The sequence below is a fragment of the Phacochoerus africanus genome, chromosome 2, assembly GCF_016906955.1.
Source record: "Phacochoerus africanus isolate WHEZ1 chromosome 2, ROS_Pafr_v1, whole genome shotgun sequence".
Classification (NCBI taxonomy): domain Eukaryota; kingdom Metazoa; phylum Chordata; class Mammalia; order Artiodactyla; family Suidae; genus Phacochoerus; species Phacochoerus africanus.
In genome coordinates this window covers 278,608,893-278,629,083 of record NC_062545.1, presented here as the reverse complement: position 1 = coordinate 278,629,083, position 20,191 = coordinate 278,608,893, and the positions used below count along the sequence as shown (strand labels likewise).

Below are 20,191 nucleotides of genomic sequence, written 5' to 3'. Positions count from 1 at the left end.
GTGCCCAGGCTGGTGTGGCTGCTCAGGGCGGCGACTGGGCAGCGGAACCTGGCGCCCACAGGGTGGTGCCAGACGCGTGGGGGCTGAGTTGGGACAGCAGACAAACGGCTGCTGACCTGGGGAATGTTGGGGTCTCTTCTGGTCGACTTGGGGTGGGAGGGGTGTTCCAGAAAGTCTCAGGGGAACTCCAGCTGCTTGCAGGCTCCAGCCTCTGGGTCCAGCCCTTGGGTCAGGGGGACCCCTTCCCCCTCCCCATCTGTGGCCCCCTCTCCCCCATTGGTGCCCCCCCATTGGTGGACCCCTCCATCTTTGAAAGTCAGATGCCCCCTGGCTGGTGGCGGCTGAGGGTCGCAGAGCCCCAAGCCCACACCTGCCGAACACAGACCCTCTCTGGCTCAGGGTCTCAGCCACCTCCAGGGTGGTCTGGCCTGGAGGGTCCAGCTCTGGTCCGAGTTGGCCTTTCTGGGTGCCCGGCTCTCCTGGGACATTGTCCAGCAAGTCCCCAGAGGCTGAGGGGCTGCTGCCACCCCCACCACCTCTGGAGGGGCACACATACCCCCGAGTACTTAAGGGCCCAGGCTTCTCCCCAAATCCAAATGTCCTGACCAGGAAGGAGAGTTTCTTGGCAAAACGCTGTTTTTCTGGAGTTTTTTGAGGGGAGAGACACAACTACGGGGGGTGTGGCAGGAGCCACAAAAGCCTGTGGGACATCGCACCCTGCCACCCGACTAGGGGAGCTGACTCCCCACCACAATGGGGAGAGGGCGCCACCTGCCGGCGTTTCCCCCACGCCCACTTGGTGGGCTGGGAAGACAAACTCCTGGGCTGGGCGGCTGCAGCCCCTAAGACCCCTCCCCACCCCCCCATAGGCCCCCCATTGGAGCCAGGCAGGGTGTGGGGGCAGCAGGCTCTCCCCGACACTCACCGGCACCCCTAGTTGGAAAACCAGTGCAAGGGCCATGGGAAAGCGTGTGGACCCCAAGCCCAGTGACCCAGACCCCAGGGTCTGCCCGCGGGTTCAGCCCCAAACGTGCCCCGCCCCCTCCCCAACCCCCTGGACGGAGGCCCCGGGACAGGAGAGCGTTTGGCGCACCTGCACCTTGCGTGCTCTGTGGTCCGCATTCTGGAGGCATCACTGTCCAGGCGACCTGCGCCTCACGTCCTGTCAGGACGGCTGGATGGCACGCGTCCGCCTCAGGCCCCCTGGTTCGAGCTGCCAGAGCCCGGGTGAGGGAGAAGGGCCTTGGCTGTCTGGGGACGTGGCTGCGGGGCAGTGCCCCAGGTGTGTGCCTCCGCCCAGGTGGGGCGCTCACGCAGGTGCGGGCCCTGGCACCTGGCCCTGGTCCCCCAGGCTTCCAAGAGGCGGCCTGGAGGAGGAGCCTGCCCTGTCGACTCGACTCTGCTGCTGGGGTTTCTCTGGCAACATCGGGGCGGGCCTCCCTCCCAGCCCTCGCCCAACCTCCCACAGACCTGGAGGCTTGGGCATTCAGGTCCCTCCCTGCTCTCTGCTGCTGGCCTGGGGGCCTTGGCTGCTGCCTGGCACCCTCCCACAGTCAGGGAGGCCTGGAGGTGGCGAGCTGGTGAGTACTGGGGGCCGAGTCCTGGCCCGCTTGCCCCAGGCACCTGGGGGCCAGGGAGGGGCCGGTGGGTGGGGTGGGGGTGCAGGCAGGCTTTGGGGGAGGGGGGGAGGGTCTTAGCCCTCCCTTCTTCCGTGGACTTGGCTGTGCAGCTGCCACCCTTCCTCAGCCCTGCGGCCCTTGGGAAGGGTCTTCCTGGGGGCGGGGAACTCCCGCTGAGGTCCTGGGAGCTCCTGGGGGCAAAGCCAGCCTGGGTGTGTCATCCACTGGCTCCTTGCCCAGGGCCACCGGCCTTGCGGCTGCGTCGCTGCTCTGGCTTGGAGGCAGCGGTGCAGAGGGCAGATCTCTGGTCTGTGTTGTGTGACCGTGGGCAAGGTGACAGCCCCAGGTCACCTGGGGAACCCACTGGGCCTGTGTGCGTTGTGTGCATGCTGTGAGTACGTGTGTGGTGTGTGTCCGTGGTGTCCGTCTGTGTGCGTGTGTGTGTGTCTATGTGGAGTGTGTGTGTGTGTCTGTCTGTGTGGTGTGTGTGTCTGTGTATGGTGTATGTGGGATTTGTGTGTTTCCAGCGGCAGGGCGCAGAGACCCAGGTGCCTTGTCGTGGGCATGTTCCCTCCCCACCTGCGCCCCGAGCCTGGGCCAGCCTTGGGAGGGCTTCTGCCAGCCTCCAGCCCCACCTGGTGGCTTCTGGGCCTGTTCAACTGGAAACTCATCAGGGGCAGAGCCAGAGTGGGCGTGTCCCTTGCAGGGACCGCTGCTTCCCCAGGGCTGGGTCTGGCAGGGGGGGCTGTTGGCTGCCATGCCAACGTCCAGGCCTGTGGCCGCTGCTGGCACTGCCGCCTCCTCTGAGGTCTCTGACCCTGGGCCCCCAGGGGCTGTGGGCGTGGCGGTCTAACTGTCCCCGAGCCTGCTCAGGCTTGCTCAGGGCCCGCTTGTCCCAGGGCCGAGGCGGGGAGAAGTAAACAGGGCGCTGATTGGGGCTGAGCCAGGGCCAGCTTCCAGGAGGAAGCCCCTCCCCACCCCGCTGGCCAGCCAGGCACGCCCAGCCCCTGGCCAGGGGCAGCCCTGGTGCAGCGAGGGACAGAAGCCACTGCCCCGGTGGGTCACCACTCTCTGGCCTCACTGTGCAGGTGTGTCGCAGAACCGGGCATGACTGGGGACCTGGGCTGGGTGGGGACAGCGGTGCCCAGCTGTCCTTGCTCGGTCTGTGCCCAGCCTGGGGGGGAGGGGGCACTGAGTGCTGGTGTCTTCTGACCCTCACGGGAACGCCACCAAGTGGGGACTGACGTTGCTCCCACTTTACAGATGTGCGTACACTGGGCCACCTGCCTGAGGTCACCAGCGGGCACTTGTGGACTTGGGGCTCTTCACCACTCTGTCCACCACGTACAGGGCAGGGGGCCACGGGGCTGCTGGTTTGCTCTTGGCACTAGCCCCTCCTGAGAAGCCCCGGGGACTCAGGGGCACAGCCTATCTGAGGTGTGGCCAGCTGTGAAGGCCCCGTGCCCGGCTTCCGACCCTGCGGGGCCGGGACATGAGACTGGAGACTGCGGTGGGGCCCCTGGGATGGGCCTGAACTTGCCCCAGAGGACTGTGTCTGGACAGCTGAGCTGGGATCAGCACGCCCCCAGGGGCCCCTACGGCTGCTTGAGGCCACCAGCTCAGCGCAAAGCCCGGCGGCCGCCCCCTCGGGGGGCCAGTGAGCTGCTGCAGGGCAGGGGTGACAGGCACAGGATCGGAGCGGCCTGCGTCTCCGGGTTGGGAATGTGTCTGGCAGGGGCTGCGGCAGCCAGGCGGGGTGGGGGTGCACAGGAAGGGGGTTCTGGGGCTTTGCCACAACTCACAGGGCGACCGAGGCTGTTGGGCTTTCCAAGTTCGCCCCACACTGGGTTTCGGGGTTTTGCTTTTATTGCCAGAAGAGGGTTTAGACAAGCAGCCGCCTGATACTTGCGGCTCAGCTTCTTCCTGGAGAAGCTGGTCTCTGCTGACCGCCAGGGGCAGCTTGGGGGCCGTTAGGGACACAGTTCTCGTTTCAGGTTCCTGCCGCTTCCCCTCAGGAGGGCCCTTTCCCTCTGCCCTGGGGAGGGACCCCACAAAATGGGGGGGAGGGGGGCAGGAGGGCCTGGAGGTGGCGGGGAGGCAGCCAGTCCTTTGGTTGGCTGTACGACCTGCTGCCCCAGCGAAGCTGGGTCCTTCCGCGGGGCCATGGGGAGGGGCCTCCATTCTTGTCGAGGGCACAGCGGGCTTCTGCCAGGCGTGGGCGCTCTTTGGGTACGAGGGAGGCAGAGCTCTTTGGGCGAACTCTCAGCTAGGGGCTGCGTGGCGGACCCCATGGCCATTCCTTATGCTGCCTCCACCCCCACCCCGAGCTGGCGGCCGTGTCCTGAGACCTGCCACCAGCAGAGGAGCAGAGGCCGTCTGCAGGCCGCGTGAGTCCCCGGCACACGGCAGGAGCACCATCTGCCTCCACCCCCCTTGAAGGAGCCCGCCTTCCTGCAAATGTCCTCAAGGAACACAGGGGGTCGGGGGGACCTGCTCCATCTGAGCCTGGCGGGGCCCTGTCCCCAGTGGAGTGAGCGAGCCTGGGCAGGGCGGCCCCCGGGCCAGATGGACGTGGTGCTGCCTGCAGGGGGTCCTGGCCAAGAGGTATGTCATCAGTCCAGGCCACCTGGGGCGGCGTTTGAGGGCCCGGGGCGGGGGAGGCTGGATTTGGGGTCCGGCTGGCTCTCTGCCTGCCCTTCCCTGGTCCTGATGGCAGGGGAGGCTGCGTGGAGTGGAGGAGGTGACAGCTTTCATTCCAGACAGGCTCTGTCCTGAGCGATACCCTCTCGCTGGCCATTAAATGTGGGATGTGGCCACAGTGACGGGCTCGAGGCCTCGAGGACGGCCTTCTGTTCTCCGTGCCAGCCTAGAATTAGGGGGTCTTGTTTTTTTCTCTAGGGTGGTTTGGGATGAAGTGCCTTGAGGGCAATTCCTGAAACTAATAGGTGTTCCCAGCCAACTCGATCAGCCGCTCCCCGACCGCTGGGAATGCCGGCCGCTCCCCAGCGCCCTCCTGCGGGAGTGAACTCACCTGAGGCTCACAATACCAGAGGCAGGGATGGGTGGGGCTCTGGTCGCCCAAGGTGACACTGCGGCTAGGGCGGAGCTGGGATCTGAGCCAGCGCTCCTCCTGGGGACCATGCTGAGACCAGGGCCAGCTGCCTGCAGAGCCCGCGTCCGCCCCACCGCACTGCCCCGCCCGGGTGGTCCGGCAGGTGATGGGAAGCTGGCTGGTGTCGGCCGGGTTGGGGAGCCCTCCTGGAGCACAGGGCCGGGGGCCCCAGGGGCTCAGGCCTCTCCCATTCCTGGTCCAGGGCATGCACTGAGCATGCGCCAGGGTGAGGGCATAGAGAGGTGGCCCCCAATGTCCCCTGACCGGCCCCAGGAAGCCAAAGCGGCTGGGCCGGAGCCCTTGGCCCCTCGTCCAGCTGCTGGGGACGTGCCCCGGGCTAGCTCCCCTGTCAGGGGCCTGGACCCCCAGGCTGACCCCACCTGGAACTGAAATGACCCCCACGCTCACTCCTGCTCACCCCTGTCCCCAGCCTCTCATATCATCCCCACCCTGGCCCCGACAGAGCCTGACCCCTGCCCTGGCCAGCTCACGCACCAGGTGTGCCAGCTGCTGGTCCGGGTGCCCTGGGAGGACGACAGTGGGGGCGCTGCCTGGAGCCGCAGCAGGAGCTGAAGGCCCCAGCCTGTCGCTGAGTGACACGTGGTTATTATGCTGTCACGAGGCCACCCAGAATTCTCACCCCCTGCTGAGAGGCAGCCCAGGGGAAGGGCTTCTGCCAGCCCAAGGTCTGGCAGCCCACTGTGCCACCCAGTGTCCATGACCATCCTGAGGGGTTCCACCATGGGCCCAGGGACCAGGGCAGGCCAGCACCTGCAGCCAGGCAGCCGCCAGCTCGCCTTGAGTGGGGATGGACGCCGGGCTGCAGGCCACGGGGCCGTCCTACGAAACACCATCTGACCCAGGGCAGGTATGATGGGGGGCGCACTGGCTCTGCCCCCTCTCAGCCGTGCTGCCACAGAAATCTTGGTCATGGGGAGGCTGCCAGGAGGAAATGACCCAGCCCCGCCCCCCCAGAGATAGCCAGAGGCAGAGCCCCCTCTCCCTTGGGGCCCCAGGGAGCCGGGCCGTCCAGAAGGCCAAGACCAAGTCCAAGGAATGTGCCAACCGAGGAGCGTGTGTCAGCACACGGGGCAGGCACTGCGGGGAGGTGGCCTGCCCCCCCGAGCTGGGGTGGGGAGCCAGGGCCTGGGCCAGGGCTCTGCTGTGGGCCATCTCCCCAGCCTGCACACCGGGTGCCAGGGCTGCCCACCTCGAGGGTGTGTGGTTGGGATTCAAGCGTGAACATCACAGCACTGCCGCTGTGGGGGGCATGTTATTATTGGTCCCTCACGCCTTTCTCAGCCCAAGACGGCAAACTGGGAAGCGGGAAGGTGCTGCGGACAGCGAGGGTGCAGGGTGACCCCTTTGGCTCAGCACCGCCTCCTCTCCGCACCCCACAGGCTGTGTCTGCCTCTTTCTCCCCAGGGAAGACTGGCTCCGTCCACCTGCGACTGAGAATGAGGCCATGTCTGCCCTGAGGTGGCCCCAGCCCTCCCAGGAGGTAGGCGCCCTGCGGGGACCTCCCCAAGGGGCCTGGTCTGACTACCTCGAGGAGCCCGGCCCCCCAAGGAACGCCTGCAGCCATCCGGTGTGGTCAGCGGACGAGGAGCCCAAGGATGGGGACAGCTCAGTGTCATCGGGCCGCCTCTCTGGCTCCTCGGGAGGCCACGAGTCAGGCACATTTCCCCGGGGGCCCTGGAAGGAGAGGACCCCCCAGGTGCGGGGGCCCTCACGGCGGCCCAGGGAGAGCAGTCCCCGGCTGGAGCAGCTGAGGGGCAAGATCCGGGCGCAGGCGAGGCGGCAGGCCAGCTGCGCCTCCCTGGGCACCTCAACACCCTCCAGTGCCTCGCACCTCTACAAAACCCCCACGCCAGCCGCCCGGAGGAAAGCCCGAAAGCCAGCCAAGCCCCCTCCAGCCTCGGCATTCCCAGGTCAGCGGCCGCTATCCCCGGAGAGGGACGGGAGTGGGATGGGGGGGGGGCGGGAGAGATGGGACCGCTGCAGCCAGCAGTGCTGGGCATGGAGGCTGCCCTGTCTGGGCTGGTAGCCACCTGGGGAGGCTGGTGCAATGTGCCCCTTGGACCCGAGAGGGTCTCAGAGCCTGGGGAGCCAAGTGGGGACCAAGTCCTCCCAGGGGATGCGTGTGAGTTGCGTTTAAGCACCAGGAAGAGAAGTTCCCATCATGGCTCAGTGGTTAATGAATCCGACTAGGAACCATTAGGTTGCGGGTTCGATTCCTGGCCTTGCTCCGTGGGTTAAGGATCCGGCGTTGCCATGAGCTGTGGTGTAGGTTGCAGACGTGGCTCAGATCCTGCGTTGCTGTGGCTCTGCATAGGCCAGCGGCTATAGCTCCGATTAGACCCCTAGCCTGGGAACCCTGATATGACGCGAGAGCAGCCCAAGAAATGGCAAAAAGACAAAACAAACAAACAAACAAACAAACAAAAAGCACCAGGAAGAATTGAGTCATCCTCAGAGATGGAGGAGGGCTGGTGGAAGGAAGCAAGAGGGATGGTGGATGGAAGGGCTGGTACAAGGCAGCCAGAGGGTGTGCAGAAGGTATGGAAGGGACTGGTCCCCAGGGCCTGGAGGCTGCAGCCTAGGGGAAGGGGCTGGAGGGGGGGAAGCTGGCCAGGTGTGTGGGACTCAGGTCAGAAACAACCCGAAAAGCCTGCGGGGGATTTTGAAGGTCCCCAGAGACAAGGCAAGTGTTTCCGGCCCCAGGGCAGGGGCCCAGGGCAGGGCGAGGGTGGCAATGTAAAGGACTGAGCGGTTCTGGCGTTCCCGTCATGGCCCAGCGGTTAACGAACCCGACTAGCTTCCACGAGGTTGCGGGTTCGAGCCCTGGCCTCACTCAGTGGGTTAAGGATCCGGCGTTGCCGTGAGCTGTGGTGTAGGTTGCAGACAGGGCTTGGATCTGGCGTGGCTGTGGCTGTGGTGGAAGCCGACAGCTCTCATTAGACCCTTAGCCTGGGCACCTCCACATGCCGTGGGTGCGGCCTTAGAAAGCAATACATACATAGATAAATAAAAATAAAGCATGACCTCTCTTTGTGAACGTGGGACTCCACACACATGGCCTGTGCCACGAGGTCCCAACATCTCGGGGGTGACACACCTTACCCAGCACCACTGGTGAAGCGGCTGCCAGCAGATGTTAGCACCCGTTCCGGTTGGAGAGCTGCCAGCCTGCTCCACGGCTGAGTTCTGGTGCCAGTCCAATTGGCCCGCTCGCGGCACCCTCAGGCCTGGGCCTCCATCAAAGGCAGTGTTTAAAGGCTCTTGAGCGGCTGCCAAATGGGGACGGTTCCCTGGAAATTTCTTCACGGACTGGTCCCTCTCACGACGTCCCTTCTTGTCACTCTGCTCCAGGCTCAGGCATCCAGAGTGGGTCCGAAAGTGGAGTCGAAGACAAGGCAACCCCTGGCCAGGGGCGTGAGCCCTCCAGGGTCTCTCGGCGCCAGCCCTCAGGTGAGTGGTCCGTGGCCAGCCATCCTGGCACCCCAGGTGGACACCCAGGCCAGAGCATGGGCGACAGGGTTCTGGTGCCAGGACGCTGCAGACAGCTCCTCTCTCATCCTGGGTGGCTGGCTTTCTTATGGTCCCTGTTCCTAGAGGAGGACACTGAGGGTCAGAGGGGACCCCAGCCACCAAGGGGCCCGGTGGGGATCTGGACCCAGCCTGTCATGCTCTGAAGCCCCAAGTCTGACCAGCAGGGGAGGAATCCAGGCGGGCTCTGCAGGGGAGGCTGGGGCTCCAAGGGCGGGGGCCGGGCAGGAGTGTCTCCTTGCCGAGACCTCCTGCATGGTAGGCAACGCCTTTCCTGCCTGGTCACCTGCCAGCCACAGGCCAGGCTTGAGGCCCTTCAGGTCCCGGCAGCTCCTGGGCTCGCTGTCCTGCAGCAGGAGGCCTCCTTGCCTGTGTGTCGCACAAATGGCCTTGTGTGCCCTGGAGATGAAGACGGGTTGGCAGTGGGCGGGCAGATTTCAGACGGGTGAGGAAGGGTCCAGGGGCCCAGCGGCCACTAGATTTGGGCTGACTCCCTCACTCCCACCCCAGGCTTTCAGGGTGTCCCCAGGGTTGTCCACGGGGCTGTTGGGGAAGAACGAGGTGAGAGTCGGACGCTCAGGGCACAGCCGCCCCCTCTCCCAGAGGGGCTGTGGTGGCGGGGACGCAGAGAACGTTGGCCCCACGAGGGCGGGGCCACAGAGCGTTTCCAGGCCGTCCTGGGCAGGTGTGCGAGCCAAGTGCAGCCCGGGGCGGGTTCCGAGGGTCAGAACTTCTCCTCTCGGCTCTGGCCTCCGGTGGGTCCCAGAAGCTCCCGACGGGACTGGGGCACCCGTCCCATCCCCATTCCCGCTGTGACTCCCGGCGAATGCCCTGCCTCCCTCCTCTTCCGCCCCAGGGACCCCGATGGCTTCAGCTGGTCCAGCCGCTCGGCCTCCCCTCCCCCACACACCGAGGCCCATCAGCCAAAATCAGCACTCGGTCACTGGTCACTTGGGGACCTCAGGGCCCAGCATCATCCATCACCAGTTCCTCCCAGTTTTAGAACCCTCTGGAAGCCGAGTATGGGGCAGGGCCTCAGTCTTTTTTTTTTTTTAATTTGTAGTGAAATACATATAACAATGAAGTTTGCCGTTTTAACCGTGTTTAAGTGCAAAGTTACTTTCTGTTTCTGCCGGTTCAACTGCCCTAGGGAATTTCATATGAGTGGAATCCTGTCCTTTTGTGGGGGCCTGGGTCTTGAGGACCCCCCTGCCAGCAGGGTCGGGTGCTGAGATGGAAGGACGAAGGGACAGAGGGACAGAGGGACAGGCTGAGGCTAGGACCTGCGCTGCACTGCGGAGGCCCAGAGAGCCTTCAGGCCAGACTTTTCCCACGCTCCCCGGCCCGTGGGGACGCAGCGGGCTAGGCTCAGCGCTCACACACGCATTGGCTTGTTGGCTTTTTGGTGCTTCACAGACACGGCCCCCACTCAGTGGTGGACAGAGACAAATGAGGCCAAAGGGAGCAGGGACAGGCTCCCGCAGTGGCCCTCGGGAAGCTGGGCTGCTCCAGTCGGCCTCTGTGCCTGCTGTGGCCTTGGACAGCCTCCCACTCAGGAGCCCCTGCTTCCACCTGTCCAGCCAGGGGTGGATCCCCCTGTGCGAAGGCCCCTCTGGGTCCAGCCCTCACTCCTCCTCTCCCTGCGATGTTCTGTCTGGACGGCTGCCCTGCCATGGGTTCACTTGTTGATCACGTATTCACTCAACAAACACAAGTGCTGTGGTCCGGCCCCGAGCCTGGTGCCAGAGGCAGAGATGGAGGCCATTCTGAGCTCAGGGGCTCTCGGGCTTTGTGCGCAGCCAAGGCTATGAGGGAGGGCGAGGGGGGGAAGGCCAGCCCTGCAGGGGGTCCCCAGGACTGGTCCCACCCAGAAGGTGGTGAGGGGACGGTGAGGTGCCTGGCGAGCGGGTGGATCCCACGTGTTGTGCTGCTACTCAACCTTCTCTCCCTTCCTTCCTGTCTCCTCTGAAGTTCCACGGGAAAACCTGAAAAGCATGAAAAGTCGTTCTTGCAAAAGCGAGAAGGCCCCCAAGCCGCCTCCCCCGAGGAGAACTGCCAAAGACACAGGTAGGGTTGGCCCGCTGGGGGCTGGCAGGGCCTGGGGACAGGAGGTTGTGGTCCAGGCTGAGGACACGGGCATGTGGCGTGTTTCTGGAGTCGGGATGGCTGGCACAGGGCTGGTTGTGCCTCGGAAAGGCAGGCAGGGCACGGACGGCACGCGGGGTGCAGGTGGACAGACAGCTTTCTCATCACTTGATGAGCTGTGGCCATTTCGCTGGCTCCGGCGGCAGGAAGTGTGGCTGATGGATGAGCGCCCAGAAGCCTGGTTTGGGACTCTGACCCCAGGCAGGGACTCCTGCCTCCCCTGAGTACCTGGCGATCCCCTGCTCACCCCTGGGGACGCGTTGTGTGTCCATGACCAGGAGCGGTCAGTTCGGAGGTGGTGCTGGACCAGTGTCAGGGGAACTCCTAATTCAGGCGTCTCTCCCTCGAGGGCTGGGTGGCAGCCAAGACCCAGCTGCCCAGCCTGGGCTGGTTCATGGAGCCTGTGGGGTGAACAGGCAGGATGTGGGCGTGTGGGAAACGGCAGGAGGCAGGCTTCCTCTGGGGCTTTCCTTCGGAACGTTCGGGCCAGGGTTGGAGTGGCCTCGCTCAGCCAGTCTCCAGGCATGCCCTGCGCTAGAGCGACAGTAGCCCGCGTCAACCTCACAGCTCCCCTCGGGGCGGGCCGGCTTGCTCCCGCTCTGCAGATGAGGAGACTGAGGCTCAGAGCTGGCCCAGGGCCACACAGGTGAGCAGGGCAGGGCTCTGACCCGTCTGGCGCCAGGTCTGTGCTTCCCACAGGAGAGAGCCCGGCTGTGTGTACCCGGGACCAGGACTGGGCACCCTCTCAAGGCCCACCCTTGGGGCCTGGGCCCTGGGCCCACTGTACCATGGCTCTCGGGACACTAGCAAGAGCACCCAGGCGGGGCGAACCCACCTGCTGGGGCCGAGGTCGGCTCTGCGGGGCCCCCCCCCGTCTCCGGGTAGCAGGCTGGGCTTGCGGCCCCTCCTGGGTATCTCTGTGTCTTGCTTTCCCAGGGCATGAGGTCACAGTCCCGGACAGGAGCGGGCCGGGTGGGTCTGCCCATGTCGTCCCCTCCCCTCTGCTGTCGGCGGGCCCGGGGTTCCGGCTGGGCATCAGGCTGAAGGTGGGCCCTGAGCCAGGTGGGGACCTGTAGGGAAACGCTCCCCTGGAACCGGAGAGTGAGGGATGCTGGGAGACACGGAGAAGGTTCTGGAAGGCCACTGAAAAGGCATAAAATAGAACAATTTTCCCCATCATGCCTTCCCACCTCCCTCGGCCTTTGGGTTTGTTTTATTTTAATGGCTCATTTGAAAAATGACCTGCCTTCTGCCTGACACGGGGTCAAAAGGGCTTGCCATGGGCTGCATTCATCACAGTAAACGCCGTGTCACCCTGACGGCGTTGACCATTAGTTTCTGTCAGTGACGAAGTCACAGCTGGGCTAAGGAGAGATGAGTTTGGGGTCAGAGGTCAGAGCTACAGGACTTGGGAATTGGATGAATTAGAAATTTGCTGTAGTTAACAAAAAATTAAATCACAATAGTTATAAAATATTCATCCATCCGGGCCCAAGGAAAATGAAGCCCGGTATTCAATTTCAGATTACAGCACCTCGCTTTGCATTTTTTATCATAGATTAGGTCAGCCCTGGAACTTTGACAGGGCACCTGGGGGCTTCATCCATTTCCACAGATTAAAAATCCTCTCGTAAAAAAATTAATTGCCATTAAACTGCTCCGCGGAAGAAAAAAATGTCCCCATCAGGACCCATTTATTGACCTGGACCCCTGTGGCGGGCTGATGGGGAAGCCAGTGATGGAGGGGCCTGTGGGTGGGGGCGCCGAGAGGGGCCTGGCCGGCAGACAGCCCCCTCCCAGCGGTAGGCTCCCCGCATGGCCTCGTTTGTGCCGTGCAGCAGCGGCGGGGACCAGGACACACAGGACGCCCGCTGGAGCCCAGCCTCACAGCTCCCACGCCAAGCTCACACGTGGCCGGTGGGCAGTCCCGGACTCCGCCCTGACGGGCCGAATCCTGACCCTTGGCGGTAACTACCGTCGTGAGAGCGGCCGCCTTGCTGTCTCATCTGCGTGGCCTTGTAGGGGAAGTGCTTACGGGAAACGAAGGCACGGGGAAGCGGCCACTGCCCAAGGCCCACGGCGAGGGATCCAAAGAGCGGGGCTTTAAACCCTGGTCTGGGGCTCCGGAGGACAAGCGCTCAGCCTCCGTGTTCCCTGGGTCCCGGGAGGGAGGACCGAGCCTCGGGAGGGGCGTGGCCTGGAGGGCTGCCCCAAGGGGCGGGGCTGCGGGGCGTGGCCAACGCGGCGGCCCTCGGGCTTCCGGGGGCGTGGCCTCGGGGCGTGGTTCCGCGCGGCCCTTCCCCTCTCTGGAGCCGCGCCTTCAGGCCTGTGGCCGGGGCCTGCGGACTGGCCTGAGCGGGGTGCCGGGTCCAGGGGGCAGGGCGTGCTGGTTGGCTGGGCTCTACTACAAGGCACCTTCTTTTGGCAGAAATGCCCTCTCCACGGGTATTTCTGGGTAGTCTCGGGCTGGGTAGTCTTGTTTCCGGGGTGCTGGTCCCCCGGGGGGGAGGTGCCGTGTGTGCTTGTGAGTGCGCGCATGCGCTCAAGGCTGGCCGCCACTTCCTGCCTCTGCCAGTGCCCTTGTGGGTGGCTTTGCGGTGATGATGGGGCTGTTCTTGGCACTCGGTGATGTCACTTGGAATTATGAAGTAAAACCTTGATAAAGGATTTTTATTAGGTGGCAGCATTTGTTAAAGAAATCTCGTTCATGTTTGGGTCCAGTGGCTTTGGTTTCCACACTCTCGGGGACCCCTCACCCTGCCGGGCTGGGCGTCTTCCTGGGTTCCCCGTCGCCTGTTTCCGCAGAGTCTCACCATTTGAAAACAAACTAATTTCCTCTGGTTCAGGGCAAATGATCAGCCATAACTTTTCCCCTCGCTCCGTGTGAGCCCTGCCCGTGTGTCCTGGTGACTCGGTGTCACTGGCCAGCCTGTACCTCGCGTGTGCCGTGTGCCCGGGGCCTGTGTTGAATGTTTTACCGGCAAATCCGTAGGGAGAGTGTTTTATTACCCCTGAGGGTCAGAGAAATCAGGTCACATTTCAAGGTCGTCCTGTGACTCAGCCCTGCCTCTTGCTGGCCTGTGGCTGTCCAGAGTGGCCTGGACACAAAAGCTTTCAGCCCATCCCCTCCGGGAGCACGTGGATTGGTCTTTTGGGCCTGCATGGAGCCGCCACCCTTCCTTCCGTCTGGGCCAGCACTCAGAGGGCCTGGGCACCGGGCTGTGTGTGTGTGTGTGTGTGTTTTCTCTTTAAGATTCTGAGTTGGTTGGTGTTTACGCCTGGAGAAAAGGACGAGCACTGGTGAGGGTGTTGCTTGGGCCCCCGCCGGTCCTCCCCAGGCTCCAGAGCAAGGCGCCCTCGAGACACTGGCCCCCCGCCGCACAATTAGGTACCTTGAGCCTCCGCCTCAGCGCTGCTCCGCTCTGTGTGGCATCTGGAGGGTGGGCACAGAGGGAGAGATGCCCGGGAAGCAGTGACATTGGATTGCGGGCGTGGCACGTCTTTCCCAGCAACCTGCCACCAGACAGGGGCTTTGGGGAGTCGCTACGTTTAAAAGGCTAGGAAGAGGACGTCTGACCCTGATAGGCGCCTTTCGCTCCCGCAAGGCAGGGCACAGCCACTGGGCTTTCCCGACTTTCGCGGGACAGGGGCCCCAGCTGCTCCCAGCAGAGGTCTGTCACCCACTCCCACTTGGTTGTCCCCACCTTCAGAGAGAGTGCCTCGGTGCCAGGTGCCCAGGCACAGCCTCGAGTCACCCGGACGTGGCACCTGCCCCAGAGGTCTTCAGGGGGCTGACGAATGCAGAGCCAAGAGGGGGTCTCTTGGGGTGGGGTGGGGGGGCTGGCTCTGCTCCTCTCAGAGTCCTGCTGCAGCTCCTGCCACCCCCGTGTCTGCCTGTCTTTACAGGACACAGCAAGAAGGCCGCAGCCGGGGAGAGCTCCCCGGTCCAACCCCAGGTGCCCAGCCCGGCCTCTGTCTGCAGTGACCCGCAGGTGTCTGCCACCGCGCCCCCTGCGGCTTCCCGCGATCAGGCCGTGAACATCCAGGCTGCCATGGCCATCCTGCGAGACCTCCGCCAGCAAATCCAGGTGGGGCTGGAGCTGGCCCGGGACCGCCACCCTCGGCGAGGGCTAGAGCTGCGGGACCTGGCGGGAAGGAGGCGGCCGGGCCCCCGGAGTCCCCCGGATGTGCGAGGCGCCTTCTGGAAGAGCCCCCGGACCACGACGGAGGGGGTGGCTGCCTCCTCAGAGAGGGCTGGCAGCCTCCCCACGGCCCCGCGGTGGAGCTCCTCGGCCAGGCGGGACATCTGTCCGCAGAGGGCCTGGGTGGCCCAAGGACTGGACCCCTCCCTGCAGAAGCCTGGGAGCCCCCCTGAAAGGCTGAGCTCCTTCCCGCAGCGGCCCTGGAGCGCCTCACCCAGGCAGGCCTCCAGTCCGCAGAGGACGTGGGCGGCCCCAGGACTGGACCCCTCCTTGCAGAGGCCCGGGAGCCCCCCTGAAAGACTCGGCCCCTTCCTGCAGCGGCCCTGGAGCGCCTCGGCCGGGCAGGCCCCCGGTCCGCAGAGGGCTTGGACTGCTTGCCAAGACAGGGAGGGCCCTGCCCGAAGGCCATGGAGCCCTCCGGAGAGGCCGTGCCCTCCCCGCTGGCGGCCCCGGAGTGCCTCCTTCCTGCAGGGGCCCAGCCCCCTGTGCAGGGACAGAGGTTCCCTGCTGTCTGCCTCGGGCACCGAGCTCGCCTGGCTGAGGCCCAGCCGGGGTGCCCTTCGGAGTGAGCTGCGGCCGCCGCCGCCCTGCCCGAAGCCCCGGGGACCCCTGGGCCCCCCGTGCAGCCCTGAGTCCCTGCGCCAGAGGACGGTGGGCTGGCGGCGGGAGGCCCTGGAGAAGAAGGCCTCGGCCGAGCGCGCACAGGAGCCGAGGAAGCAGCAGCGGCGGCAGGACACCTACCGGAAGCAGAAGGAGGCTGTCCTGAGCAAAGCCATCCCCGTGGTCTCCCAGACGACCCCCGGCATCGTGACCTTTGTCCCGCATTCGGCACAGTCCAGGGTACGTGACACCGGCCCGCTCAGCACCCCAGCTCCCCTGGGTCCGAGATGCCTGCCCGCCGGCTGTCACGGACTCTGCAGGGATCCCATCACCTCTGTCTCTGCCGCAGTGGAGAGGCCCTGAGGGGTCCAGCCTGAGACCCTGTGGAGGCCGAGGCAGCTCCAGGGCTGAGACGGGGCTGGGGCTCTGACGGCGCGTTCCTCCACTTTAGGGCCTGGAAGCCCCGGGGAGCCCGGGCGCACCCGTGCTGGAGTGGAGCAAGGTGACTTCTGGCATGGTGCTGGGGGACCAGGAGGCCCCAGGCAGGTGGGTGTGCAGAGCTGGGCTGCACTTCCTGGGGTGGGCTCCCTGGCCCAGAGCTGCGCAGCCCTGGGTGCAGCTGGACTTGTCTTCGCTGAAGTGAGACTCATATCGCCTTGTTGTTGTTGTTGTTTTGGCTGCATTCGCAGCAGGTGGAAGTCCCTAGGCCAGGGGTTGAACCTGTGCCACAGCTGCAGCCACACTGGATCCTTAACCTGCTGAGCCACAAGGGAACTGCCACCCCCCCTTTTTTAAATTTTATCTTTTCAGCTGTGCCTGTGGCATGCAAAAGTTCCTGAGCCAGGGATCGAACCTGCTCCACAACAGTGACCTGAGCCACATCAGTGACAATGCTGGATCCTTAACTCTCTGAGCCACCAGGGAACTCCCAAGGTAGCCTTTTTAAAGCAGACAGCTTTGGAATTCCTTTCGTGGCTCAGGGGTTAACGAACCCGACTAGGATCCATGAGGATGTGGGTTCGATCCCTGACCTCGCTCAGTGGGTTAAGGATCTGGCATTGCTGTGAGCTGTGGTGTAGGTCAGAGGTGTGGCTTGGATCCCGAGCTGCTGTGGCTGTGGTGTAGGCCGGTGGCTACAGCTCCGATTAGGCCCCTAGCCTGGAAACCTCCATTCACCACAGGTGCGGCTCTAAAAAAAAAAAAAAAAAGCAGACAACGTAGCAATTTAGCACATTCACAGTATTGTGCAGCCACCCCTTCTCGTCGTTCCAGAACCTTTCATCCCCCAAAAGGAAGGCCCATCCCCATTAGCAGTCACTCCCTCCCCTCCCCCGAGCCCCGAGCTGTCCCCAGTCTGTGCTCCGTCTCTGCGGATCCGCCGATTGTGATGTCTCGTATCCATGGAGTCCTAAGCCTGGGCCTTTGCACCTGGCTTCTTGCCCTGCGTGTGTTTCCTAGGCTCACCCGTGTCGCAGCCTGTGTCAGGACTTCCTTTCCTGGCTGAGTAATATGCCGTCGTCCCATCGCCCACAGCTGCTTATCCCTGCGTCAGCGGAGGGACCCGTGGGCTCTTTCCCCCTGTGGCCGCCGCGCGGGGTGCCGCCGTGAGAGAAACGTCTCGGCGTGTTTCCGTGCCTTTTGCCTGGACCCAGGGCCGGAAGGGCCGGGTCGTGTGGTCCCTTTGTCTAACTTGTGGAGAGCTGCCGGCTCTTCTCTGCAGCAGCCACACCACTTTGCATTCCCACCAGCAGTGCAGAAGGAATCCAGTTTCCTCCTGTCCTTTTGCCGACACGGGTTTTCTGACTTTTTTCCCCTTGCTTTTGTTTTTGCTTCATTTTCACTGCCATGTATTTATTTGGGGCCGCACCCCTGGCATATGGAGGTTCCCAGGCTAGGGATCGAATCAGAGCAGCAGCTGCTGGCCTGCACCACAGCCCCAGCAACGCGGGATCCTTCCCCCCCTGAGCAGGGCCAGGGCGCGAACCCTCATCCTCGTGGATGCTGGTCGGGTTCATTACTGTGAGCCACAGCGGGAGCTCCTTCACCGTCCTGTATTTTCGTCTCCCCGGGGCCGCTGTCCGAAGGCCCCCTCCCGCTGCAGCATCTCGAAGTCCAGAGTGGGAGACCTTCCCCCACTTTGCTTGGGAGGCTGAGTGTCCACACTGCCTGGAGCTGGCCTTCCCGGTTCCTCCCCTCCCTGGGCACGGGCTCAGGGGATGCCCCATAGGCTTCAGGCCAGTACCAGCCGCTTCCTGGTCACCTGCCTGATGAAGGAGGGAGGGCAGTGTGACGAGGAGTGCACAGCCGGGCTCCCTGAGCAGGACCTGCTTGTGGCCAGAGCGGGGAGCTGGCCCAGCGGCTCGGGACGGGGTGCTAGCAAGGTGCCTCCTGCCCTGGGCTCGCTCTGCACCTGGCTCCTGCTGCATCCTTGGCAGCCCGTGTTCCAGGAGGGGGCTTGGGGGTGAACCCCTCCGTGCTCAGCACCCACCCCTCTTTGCAGCCCCTCCAGCCCTCCCACCCACCACTGAGGTGGGATGGACACGCTTCTCCACTCCTGCCTCCTGGAAGTTTCTCTCTGGCTCCCTTCTGTGTCATCTGTCTTCAGAGTGCACATTCGCGGCCATTCCCCGAGATTCCAGGTCCGTGGGGCCACCCAGGGGTCTGCATTTTCCTTCAGATCTTTTTAAAGTTGACATCTGGGACCATCCAGACAAGGACCCGGGGCCCAGGTGCAGCTCAGTGACCTTCCCACCCAGCACCAGCGTAACCTGCACCAGGACTGAGAAACCCCTCACACCCCCGAGGGCAGCCCCTCCTGCTGCACACCATCCTGGGGGCTCATCGCCACGGGTGGGGAGGAGGCTGCGGGTCCTTTGTCTTGCGTCATTGTGTCCTTTTTCTTTCTTACTTAAAAATTTGTGGTAGGAGTTCCCGTCGAGGCTCAGTGGAAAATGAATCTGACTCGAATCCATGAGGACGCAGGTTCGATCCCTGGCCTCGCTCCGTGGGTTAAGGATCTGGCGCTGCTGTGAGCTGGGGTGTAAGTCGCAGATGCAGCTTGGATCCCGTGTTGCTGTGGCTGTGGTGGAGGCCGGCAGCTGTAGCTCCTATTCAAACCCTAGCCTGGGAACCTCCATATGCTGCAGGTGCAGCCCTAAAAGACAAAAAAAGAAAAAAAATTGTGGTAAAGTACACGTGGTATGAAATTTACAATCCTGTTTTAAGCACATAGTTCAGTGGGATTAAGCTCATTCACACTGTTGAGCAACCATCCCCACCGTCATTTCCAGAACTTTCTCACCTTCCCAAACTGGAGCTCTGTCCCCATTAAACACTCCCCCCACCCCCCACCCCCGTCCCTTCCCTGGCCCTGGGCCCCGCCATCTATTTCCCGTCTCCGTGAATCTGTTTCCTCTAGGGAACTCATTCCAGTGGAATCTTACAGGATTTGTCCTTTCGTGCCTGGCTCATCTCACTCAGCATAATGTCCTTCCACGTTGCAGCCTGTGTCAGAATTGCCTTTTATTTTATTTTATTTATTTTTTGTCTTTTTGCCTTTTCTAGGGCCGCACCCGCAGCATATGGAGGTTCCCAGGCTAGGGGTCCAGTCGGAGCTGTAGCCACCAGCCTACGCCAGAGCCACAGCAACGCGAGATCCGAGATGCATCTGCGACCTACACCACAGCTCACAGCAATGCCAGATCCTTAACCCACTGAGCAAGGCCAGGGATCGAACCCACCACCTCATTGTTCCTAGTCGGATTCGTTAACCACTCTGCCATGACGGTAACTCCCTGACTGTCTTTTGATGCACAGAAGTTGTTAAATTTTAGAAGTAGCCCCATTTATCTGGTTTTTCTTTGGTTATCAGTGCTTTTGGTGCCGTAGCCAAGAAATCATTGCCAGTTGTCCTCGGTCCCTTTAAAAGCCATGCGCCGTCTGTCATACGGACACACCACAATCCCCATGGTCATAAACAGACGCGGTGAGGGGTTCCCATCGTGGCTCAGCGGTTAACAAACCTGACTAGCATCCACGAGCATGCGGGTTCGACCCCTGGGCTCGCTCAGTGGGTTGAGGGTCCAGCGTTGCTGTGGCTGTGGTGGAGGCCGGCAGCTGTAACTCTGATTCAGCCCCTGACCTGGGAACTTCCATATGCTGCAGATGTGGCCCTAAAAAGACAAAAATAAATAAATAAGTAAACGGTCATGGTGAGCAGACACTCGCATGGCCGGGAGTGGTGCCGTGTGTACTCTGCACACGGGCGCCCTAAGACCGACCCTCGTCCCCTCTCCCCGCAGCTTCTGCCTGTGTTTGAACAGAGCCTTGAGCCCCGCCAAGATCCTAGAGACGGGAGGCTCCCAAGACGGCTGGGAGGGTGCCCCCCTGCTGATGTCTGCCTCCTCCCCGGGCCCCCTGCGGCTCCAGGACCTGGCCGCGCACTACCCGCGCCCGGGGCCGTGCATCTACCTGGACCCCGAGGAGTCGGAGCGCCTGGGCCTGCCGGGCCCCCTGCGCCTCAGCTGCAAGCAGGCCCAGCTGCAGGCCCTGGAGACCACAGCCAACATCCTGCAGCAGCGGATTGACACCCTGACCGACAAGCTGCGCGAGTCCGAGGCGACAGACACCCCGGGGGACCCGGGCCCGGACCCGCCGCCCTGGAGCTCCGGCACGCCAGCCTGCCCCGGAACCTTGGTGCCCAGCGTGGCCCGAGGGGCGCCCTGGGACTGGGCGGGCATGCAGGCCAGGCCTCTGCTCTCCCCCCGCTGCTTCCTGGACGGCGAGACGCTGCCCCGGAGCCCCGACTGGGAGCTGCAGCAGGGCGCGAGCCCCAGGGGCCACCACGCCAGCCAGCCCCGAGGTAGGGCCCGCACGGAGCCGCCAAGGACCGCCTGCCCCTCGGTGACTAGGGGAACCCTGCTTTCTCCCGTCTCCTGAAGGTGGGGTACAGTGGCAATGCCACT

At 63.6% G+C, this 20,191-nt stretch overlaps 1 protein-coding gene across 9 annotated transcripts in view; it reads left to right on the top strand.

Moving 5' to 3' along the window:
- Positions 1-1,462: 1,462 nt before the first annotated feature.
- Positions 1,463-20,191, top strand: part of CCDC187 (coiled-coil domain containing 187) — a 48,396-nt gene continuing 29,667 nt past the window's right edge. For 2 of the 9 annotated variants that reach the window (XM_047768924.1, XM_047768925.1), the window contains exons 1-8: positions 5,482-6,662; positions 8,104-8,202; positions 10,252-10,347; positions 13,679-13,813; positions 14,031-14,096; positions 14,332-15,467; positions 15,679-15,773; positions 19,529-20,088. In XM_047768924.1, coding sequence (XP_047624880.1) covers positions 6,197-6,662; positions 8,104-8,202; positions 10,252-10,347; positions 13,679-13,813; positions 14,031-14,096; positions 14,332-15,467; positions 15,679-15,773; positions 19,529-20,088 — 2,653 coding nt within the window. In that variant the 5' untranslated portion in view covers positions 5,482-6,196. Of the gene's footprint in view, positions 1,581-2,551; positions 2,708-5,481; positions 6,663-8,103; positions 8,203-10,251; positions 10,348-10,783; positions 11,072-13,678; positions 13,814-14,030; positions 14,097-14,331; positions 15,468-15,678; positions 15,774-19,528; positions 20,089-20,191 lie in introns of those variants that run through there. The other 7 variants (XM_047768921.1, XM_047768922.1, XM_047768923.1 and 4 more) reach the window with 7 other exon arrangements.